Genomic DNA, 10,037 nt, shown 5'->3' on the forward strand with positions numbered 1-10,037 from the left:
ATATTTATTTACTTTTTTATTTTAATATTTTTTTCAAAAATTGTAAATTATGTCTTTTTATTTTATTTATATACATATTTATTTTTTTATGTAAAAAAATTATATAAATAATAATAACTAATAAAAAAAAATATAAAACTAATTTGATATATTGAATGATAATATAATATTTATAATTATAAAATTTAAATAGTAATATAGATTATAGTAGTATTATATATATTACAATACTTCTACATTATTAATAATTATTTATTATTTATTAATATTTATTTTATTTTATAAAATATAATACTAATATATAATAACCTTAATTATAAAATATATTATATTTATAAACTTGTGTTTGATATAAATAACTTCAATAAATTTATATAATTATATATCAATAAAAAAAAAAAATTCTACAATCCTACAAATTTTATATAAATTCATAATGAATTCAATAAAATTTATAAATTCATCTAAATGAATTACTAACAATTTATCAAATTCAGCATAGACTTTGAATTTTCTAAATCCACAAAAATTTATAAATTTTTTTAAATAAAAAAAAATAATAAGTTGCGGCTACCCTTCTCTTTGTCTTTAATTCCTTTTTTTTTTCTTTAATTCCTTTTTTTTTTTCATTGTCTATCTTTTTCTTGTATTCTTTGTTCGTATTATTTATTTCATTGTTATTATTATTATTATTATTATTTTACCTTTGCAAGTTGTTTTCTTTCTTTGTAATTTTATTTTATTCTCGGTGACTTTCAAGCTGTTGTTACAGCAAGGGACGGATCGAAATGGAGTAAGGGCGTGAGCTGCAGCCGACCTCCCCCACTCCACCCCACTTAGGTCGGTCCATTGCTTTATATTTATATATATATATATATATATATATACATATTCATTTAGAAATATATAATTAAGAAAATTAGTCTGAATAAATAAAAAAAATATATATATATAATATATTAATTACTATTATTTTTGTAGTTTGTCATTTGTAGTTATGTTTTTTTTTTTTCAAAATATAACAACTATAACAATAAATATTTTGGACATCAAATAAATATAAGTAGTTATATATATATATATATATAAATAAATTATTTTATTCTATAGAATTCAAAAATTAACCCCTTAATATAATTCTCGTTCCGCCACGGGTTGCATATATATATATATATATATATTAAACTATTTTTGATATATTGATAATTAAAATTATAAAGAATCCGATGCTAAATATTATTTTTCATATTGATCCTTCCAACCACCCCCGCCTATTGCTCTACCATCTTCAAAGCTTTTGCCACCGCTGCCACCATTATATTTATTATTAATAGTTGATATGAATTTTTAGTTTTGGTTGTTGGTTGTTTGCAAAAATCGATCAACCGGTGAAGTCAAGTGACGTACAACTTAATTCAGTTTGGACCTAATATCTCGAAGGTGACACGTATTAAAGAGATTCAATCTATAAGTCCAAAGGAGATGATCAATGTGTAGTGGTCCCCTCTAGAATGGCGTAGATTCTAAAATTTAGTTATAACAAACCGACTGAAGTGAGGTAACGATTGAATGATTGAATGAAAAAAAATAAATAATATGAAAAGAACAGCATGTGAGTTATGTTAAGGCAACGATTAAATGATTGAATGAAGAAAAATAAATAATATGAAAACAGCAGCGGGTGGGTAGAAGTTGTGCGATAGCTGATTAAGAAAGATGAGCTTTAGGTGGAGTCATTGATTGAGATATATAGAACAAAAGAACTTTCGAAACTAGAAAATTAGAAAATTTATGAGTACAGAACATTGAAAATTGTAACTATGTTGAGACCAACAGTTTTTCTCTATCATTTTAACCACCTACAAGACCTCATAAGCCTTCGCCACTGCCGCCACCACCACCACCACCATCGGGCACCACCTCCACTGCCATCTCCATCAACACAACTATCATTATCTTCCTCGACCAAGGATCCAACAATGGTTCAGATTGGATTAACACCAAATCTACGCTGAATTAGAATTTTATATCTTATTAAGAAATTTATGGGTTAACAGTTTAGCTCGCTACAGTTGAGTAAGTTGGATTGAGCTCGTTAACTCATAACTCATCCCACCTTAAGTTGGGGTTACTAAAATGGGAATGACACCCAAAATTTAACCCAAATAGATATTAAATTAAGATCCAAAAAAGATCTAAATATACTCAAATCTGATTCAAAGCATATATAATAAGACGATGAGACTCATAAATCTACAATACTTTGTAATTCACTCAAAACCCAAAAGGAGATCCAACATTCATCAAAATTATATATTAATATAAAAAAATTATAATAAAATCATCATGTATAAATAAATCAAAATCAATAGAATATATTTAAAATAATTGCATGGATAGAAATTATTATTTTTCATAAATAAATGAATAAATATTATTATATTAATCGAGCTGAATTTCAATCCATGTCAAATCCACCTTAAACTCGACATGGGAATTTTCAAGATCACATATATTAGTACTATTCTCGCCCAAACATATTTAACTTCGAAATTTTGATAAAATCCAATACATTAAGCTACTACGGATTGCGTATAGCACAAGAAAAAATTAAATAATATTCGATCTGATACTTAAATAATTGAGCACAATCCTATTTAAATGAGTCAGGTCCGAATCCCATCAAGTCCACATTAGACCCTGAACCCTACATGGACTGAAAAAAGTTATATAATATCCTAAGCGATACTTAGGTAAGTAAATACAAACTTATTTAAATGACTCCGAATTTGATCTAACTGAACCCATTACCATCATTTCACTCAAATCCACTAATTGGTACACTAAAGTGTATCAAATCTATTTTGACAATTTTATCGTACTAAAATTTACAATACATAAAAAATACAATACTTTTAGTATTTTTTTCGATATTATTTAAATGATATATACAGCATTTTTAATATTTTTTTTTCCACTCCTACTCCCGCATAAAGAGCAGTTGGTGCAATAGAACCACTAAGATGCATACTAAAATGTAATATTAATTTTTTGCGAAATTATAACCAAATATAAAAATTGTTACATGAAGTGATTGTCATAAGTTATTTATATTTTGGCATATTTTGGTTGAAATGTGTTTTTGCATATTTTTTTCTAATTTTTTTTTAATCCAATTACTTGATGTTGTGTATTGTCTACTTATAATGTGCTTGAAATTTTAATTTTAAAATTTGATATTTTATACTACAGAAATAATATATAATTTGTCATAAAATGGAAATAATATATTATTTTTTACAATAAGTTGTAAAATATTAAATAATATTTTAAAGAAATAATTTACAATACATTATATAACAAATAAATATAATATTCCTTATAATATAAAACGAGGCTAACACATTATTTATAGTTCATACAACATAATATATTATTATTATTATTATTAATTTCATCATAAAATATATTCATATATAACGTATATTCTAAAAATTAAACTGTTAATACATAATTTCAACTAATACAATGCATAATATATTAATTAAAATTATGTATAACTTCTATCTATAATTGTAAGTTGAGAAATCAACACTACATAAACATTTTCATTATCACAGATTATCAGTGTCAAAATGTGTTGAATTATATTTTTTAATTTATGTTAAGTTGGAAAAAAAAAAAAAAAAAAAATCTATTTATTCCTCAATTTTATTATTTTGATAATATATTATTGTTCCACTTCACATTTACTATGTTTAATTTCAAATCTTCTAAATTAGTTGTGTCTACCTTCTCTTGTCTTCTTAATTCATAATTTTTATTATGTCATATTGACATTGCTCATTCTCTATCATTTTCTTCTCTTCTTGGTTCGTATTATTTATTTAATTATTATTATTTTTTATTTTTTGTCTTTGCAAGTAGTTTCTTTCTTTGTAAACTTTTTTGTTCTCGGTGACTTTCAAAATTGTTGTTACAGCTATATATATATATATATGTATATATAACTATTTTGATATATTGATAATTAAAATTATAAAGAATTCAGTGTTAAATATTATTTTTCCATACCGTATTAATCCTTCCAACCACTGTTGCCACCATCATTTTTATGGGTAATAGTTGATATAAATTTTTAGTTTTGGTTGATGGTTGTTTGCAGAAAAATCGATTAACTGGTGACGTCAAGTGACGTACAACAGCTTAATTCAATTTGGGTCTAATATTAAGGTGACCCGTATTCAAGACATTCAACAGAGATTATCAATGTGTGGTGGTCCCCTCTTTAATGGTGTAAATTCTGAAATTAGTTGTAACCAACTGACTGAAGTGAGGTAACGATTGAATAAAGAAAAATAAATAATAGGAAAAGAACAGCAGATTGGCAGTGGTTGAGGTAACGATTAAATGATTGAATGAAGAAAAATAAATTGCATGAAAAGAACAGAAAGTGGGTAGAGGTTGAGGTAGTTGAATAAAGAAAAATAAATACTATGAAAAGAACAGCAGGTTGGTAGAGGTTGAAGTAATTGAATGAAAAAAAATAAATAGTATAAAATGAACAGCAGGTGGGTCGAGGTTAAGCTAACGATTAAATGATTAAATGAAGAAAAATAAATAATATAAAAAAAACAGCAGGTGGATAGAGGTTGAGGTAACGATTAAATAATTGAATGAAGAAAAATAAATAATATGAAAGGAACAACATATAGGTAGAGGTTGTGCAGGTAGGGAGTTGAGAATTTATAAGTACAGAACATTGAAAATTGTAATTATATTGGGACCAACAATTTTTCTCTGTGATCTCCACCACCTACAAGACCTCGGAAGCCCTCACCGCCACTTCACCTCCACCTCCGCCACTACCACCACCACCACATCAGGCCCCACATCTCCAAGATCCAATGGTTCAAATTGGATCAACACCACATCCGTACCGAATTAGAAATGTATATCTTATTAAGTAATTCATGGGTTAACGGTTTAGCTCGCTACAGTTGGATAAGTTGGATTAAGCTCGTTAACTACTAACTCATTTCACTTTAAGTTGGGGTACTAAAATGAGAATGGCATCAGGTCAGACGTAGTTAGACCTAAAATCTAATCCAAATACATATTATTAAATTAAGATCCAAAAAAGATTTAAATATATTCAAATCCGACCCAAAGCATATATGATCAGATAATAAGACTTGATAAACCTACAATACTTTGTAATTCACTCAGAACTCAAAATGAGATCCAACATTCATCAAAATTATATATTAAAATAAAATATATATATATATATATATATGATAAAATCATGTATAAATAAATCAAATTCAATAAAATCTATTTAAAATAATTGCATTGAGAATTTATCTTTTCCCTTAAATATAATGAATAAATATTATTATAGAATTCCAATCCAATCAAATTCACCTTAAACCCTAAAATCCGACTTGGAGATTTTCAAGAAAATCACATGTATTAATACTACCTTCGCCCAAACATATTTGACTTCGAAATTTTGAGACTATGGATTGTGCATTGCACAAGAAAATATTATTTAATACCCGAGTGGATTTGAATAATTGAGCCCAACACTACTTAAACGAGTCAGGGCCAAATCCAATCAAGTCCGCCTTAGACCCTAAACCGGATATCGACTCAAAAAAGTGTTGTAGATATATATATATATATATATATATCCTATTCGATACTTGCCTAATTAAACACAATCTGAATTTGGTCTACCCGAACACATTACCATCACTTAACTCAAATCCTCTAATTGGTACACTAACCTGTATCCAATCTATTTTGACAGTTCTACCGTACTTAATTAATTAAAGAATTCAAAAATGCAAGCAAATGCATCTCCATCATCAACACCGCACAAACCCGAAAACTTTCTCAAACGATCCTCTTATGGAGGTCGATGCAACTAAGTAACCTGATCTTCTTACCAAGTAAAGCAATTTCTCGATCCACATCGAGCAAATGTACGAGACAAGAATGTAATAAGTTGAATCGCAACCCATATCGAATGCGTCTCCTTTATTCAAAGGGGGGAAAAAAGTGCATAGTCGACAGATTCGCCATAAGTCCCGACTAAACTAAGCTAAACTTAGCTACGGCGAACAATCACATACCACAGTACATCCAAAAGAGAGCCCGGCGCATAGCTCTCCCTCGAAGAAGCACCACAATGCTCGTCTTCCCTGTTAAGAACACCAGAAGAACGCTCAAAACTACGTATCATAGCAAGTCGCAGGTAGCCACCAAAAAATCGAAATAAAATAATACGATATAAGAATCTTGCCTGTCTTAAAGGCGCCTTCGCGAATCCCCATTGTCCTTGGTCAAGAATTCGATACGAGATTGAAGAATGTTGATCATCGCCTGGGCTCTCATCACCTCAATCTTCAGCGTCTCCCGCTCCATGGAAACGTTCAGGATCTCGTTCTCGAGATTGTTGATGAATTTCAGGTACCCGGGAGGGACAGACTTCTCCAGGTTGGACGAGTCGAAAGAAGTGAGTGAAGTGACATGATGGTTCTCTTTCGGCTCCGGAGGTTGCAGTAAAGGAAATTCCAACAGGGTGGAGGAACAATTTTTCGTCGTCATCATTGTCGCGGGATCCAGGCTGGTAGTGGTGGAATCTTCAGATCCATTAGCATGGCTGGAGCTGGGGTCGTCATTCTTCGATCTTTTGGTCTGAGCTAATGACAGCAGGTCGGGGATGTCTTCGGATCTCTCCCTCTTGCACATAAAAGGAAGACTCTGAGACCCGATCGGACTTTCGACCCCCGGCGGGGCTATGGAGAGGGGCGGAGTGTCCTATCACAACGATAAAAAGTTATAAAATCGGGAAACATCAAGAAACACAAACTAAAAGAAGTTAAATAAAAAAAACAGATGTACTTGCGGAATTAGAAAAAACAACAATGATGTGTGAAGCAACGACAAAACAAAAGTGATCACGACATAACTCTTCGCTACGTAATGAAGTGTAATTAATGCGCCAAATACGAGATCAAATATCCGTTCCTGTTTTTCAGGAAGAATCTAGAACAAAAGGGCTAAGACGGATCTATAGAAACGGCAACACATGTAACATAACATAACTATCTGACAAATTTTCAAGTAGATTATAACCAAAACTAACAAATGGGGCCGAAACCTAAATAGGAAACCAAAAACATTACTCCAAAAAGCGTCGAACACGTGTTTTAATTTACTCAATCCTGTTTAGATTCGGTATGCAAAGCTGCGACAAGACGGAACATTTGCTCACTTCATTAATTGCAACTAGATATTCGCATCCTAACGGAATTATTACGTAACGGATAAAAGACAGTAAAACCTGATCAAGATCATTGCATTCAACTCTTGTCTCAACGCCAACAGCTCCGTCATCTTCGGCATCTCCCCCGGGAACCACAACGGACGCATCTTCATCCCATTCCTCCTCAACAAAAGGGGCGTATCGGTCCCCATTCGGTGGCCCGAGGCCACTCTTTTGGAAGATTCTACAGAGCACAAAAGCATCCTTTTTTCCGCCCTCACAACACAAAAAGGAAACCTCTTAAGATTCACGACTTTTTTTTCGCATAAAGGCTTGAAATTTTAACAAGTTAAAAGCAGCAACAAATCGACAAAAACAAAAAATACTACGGCAACACCTGTGTAACTCCAGCACTCTCCAATTCCGAATCGCAAAGGCGGTACTCATGCATTACCCAATTCGTTCTCTTGCCATCGGGAGCTCGTCCGCTGTGAAAAACAAGGGTTTTTTTCATCCCAATAGTGGCGTTCTTATGGCGCACGGGCCGGTCCTTCCCCGTCGCTTTCCAATACCCTTTTCCGGTGGCACGATTGAGCCGTGAACCGTTGCCGTACTTCCTATCCACAGGGCTGAAGAAGTACCATTCAAGATCTCGACTCTTCAGCGACGAAAAGTCTTTTCACAGCCCAGCCGAGGAACATCATCAAAGAGGAATTAGTTATCAGATAAGAACAATAACAACAACAACAAAGAGAGAATCAAACCAACATATATATAATATTCCCCACTGAGAAAAACATCAAAATCTCAACTTTGCTTCATTTCTTTTTCCCAATCATAATGCAGATGAAATCGAAAACACACAACAAATTTCTTACAGTTCAATCCACTATACGTCAATCATTCATGGAGTTCCAATTTCCAATTTTCCATGGCAGAAATCACACACCAACACATGATCAGAAAAAAATGAAGCCTAAACACAGATTAACAAGCAACAAAATCAAAACAAGCTCAAAACCGACAAGGTTTTCAAAACAAATCTGCAAAACCCTAAGAAATCAAGGATCATCAGCCAAGATAAACGCTTACAATCAAAGACAACAATCATCAACAGAAGCAGTAAAATCTGAAGGCAAAAATCAAAATTAAACCCAAGTAAAAGTTCAAAAAAGCATCCATGGATGTGGGGCGGTGGTTACCGGCAAGTTCCCAGGGCTCAGATTTGTAGACGTCGATCTCAGTAACAGCTTGAAACCTAAAAGGCTTCCCACAGGCTTTCCTCCTCAGATAGTACCTCACCAATTCCTCGTCCGTCGGGTGGAACCTGAATCCCGGAGCGAGAGATGTCGGCGGCGGCGCTCCGACCATCCCCGCCGCGATAGCAGCCGGCACCCGCTCCTGACCAGCCATCTCAACCCCAATCTCCACTCCACACTCCAATCTGCAGGCAAAATGAGGTGAAATTGAATCAACGACGGTCCACAGGGAAAATTCAAAGCATCAAAACCGAGAACGCATCGAAATCCATAGAAATAGAAAGAGGGAGAAGAAAAGGTGGGTTTGGAGGAAGATTAGACGGCAAGCAATGAAAAGGAAAGGAAGGGAGCAGAAATGGAGGAGTGTAAAAATGGGATTTGATTTATGGCGATGGGAAATGGGGATTGGGGTTTGGTGTTTTGCCCATCGGTTAAGAAAGGAAAAAAAATTGGAATTGGAGAAGCGAAGAAGAGAAGAGAAGGGGCGGAGAGTGGTGAGGTGTGGTGTGGGTGTGGGGTAAGGATGCTTGCTTGACACGGAAATCGAAAATCAATGAAGAAAGCAAACAAAAATGGTGGCAGCCTTAAGGCCGTGTTTGGATTTTCAATTTTTTTTTCTTTTTCTTTTTCTATCTTCTTAGGCTATGTCTATTTTTTTATATTGACATGTAAAATTATGTTTATTTGATTGGACACGAATTTTAAAAAAAATAATAAATAAATAAAATTAGAATCTTTCTTTTATTGTAAAACAAATAGAAAAATACTTTTTTAGGTCGGGCCAAAAAGTATACATATTTTTTTAGAATGTTCAATTACAAAGTAGTCATTTAATTAAATACCTTATTTTTTTACAAATATATTACTTTACATCGTGTTATTATTTTTATATCAAAAATTAAGATAAAAAATGTCATTACACTACTTAAGGGCAAAAATATTATTACACTATTTTTATTTATCCACTATAATTAAATTATTATTATTTCTTAAATTTCGCGCCAAAAATAAATATATATTTTTTATTTTGACGTAGGTAGTAGTATTTTTTAAAATTTGGATGACAATGAAAAAAACAAAAATAGAAATAAATTTTGATGACTAAAGCAGTATATATATATATATATTACTCCCACCCTAAGTAAATTTAGGACATATGTGTCCAGCACGGATATTAAGAAAAATAAGTATTTTATTGAAAATATGATAAAAATAAGATAGTTGAGAGTAATTTTAAAATCTTAGTTAGAAATTAAAAAAATAAGAAAAGAGAATGTAACGAAAGTAAGGTAATTAATTTGTTATAAATAAGTATTAAATAAAAGATAATAGTTAAATATTTATTTGTTGACTTTTAAAAAAAAAATAGTAATAAGATAAATTTGACTACTTATTATCTTATTACTATTTTTTTTGCATATATTTATATTTTATAGGTAATAGTATAATAAAATTGTAAAAATAATAAAAACATGTTTATAATATTGTGTAAAATGTAGGAA

The 10,037-nt window shown here is 31.4% G+C and overlaps 1 protein-coding gene across 2 annotated transcripts; it reads right to left on the reverse strand.

Moving 5' to 3' along the window:
• Positions 1-5,927: 5,927 nt before the first annotated feature.
• LOC127251266 (NAC domain containing protein 50-like) lies at positions 5,928-9,054 on the reverse strand. Of its 2 annotated transcripts, none has more exons than XM_051274891.1 (5): positions 8,479-9,054; positions 7,674-7,951; positions 7,355-7,552; positions 6,311-6,828; positions 5,928-6,209 (listed from the first exon to the last, which is right to left on the reverse strand). In XM_051274891.1, exons 1-4 carry the CDS (start codon positions 8,687-8,689, stop codon positions 6,316-6,318), a joined length of 1,200 nt encoding a protein of 399 aa, XP_051130848.1. In that variant the 5' UTR covers positions 8,690-9,054; the 3' UTR covers positions 5,928-6,209; positions 6,311-6,315. The 2 variants fall into 2 exon arrangements, with proteins under 2 accessions (XP_051130848.1, XP_051130849.1); XM_051274892.1 differs by having other exon boundaries at positions 7,355-7,540; positions 8,479-9,052.
• Between the last annotated feature and the right edge of the window lie 983 nt (positions 9,055-10,037).

This window comes from Andrographis paniculata, unplaced genomic scaffold, assembly GCF_009805555.1.
Source record: "Andrographis paniculata isolate CXL003 unplaced genomic scaffold, ASM980555v1 Contig43END, whole genome shotgun sequence".
NCBI lineage: Eukaryota > Viridiplantae > Streptophyta > Magnoliopsida > Lamiales > Acanthaceae > Andrographis > Andrographis paniculata.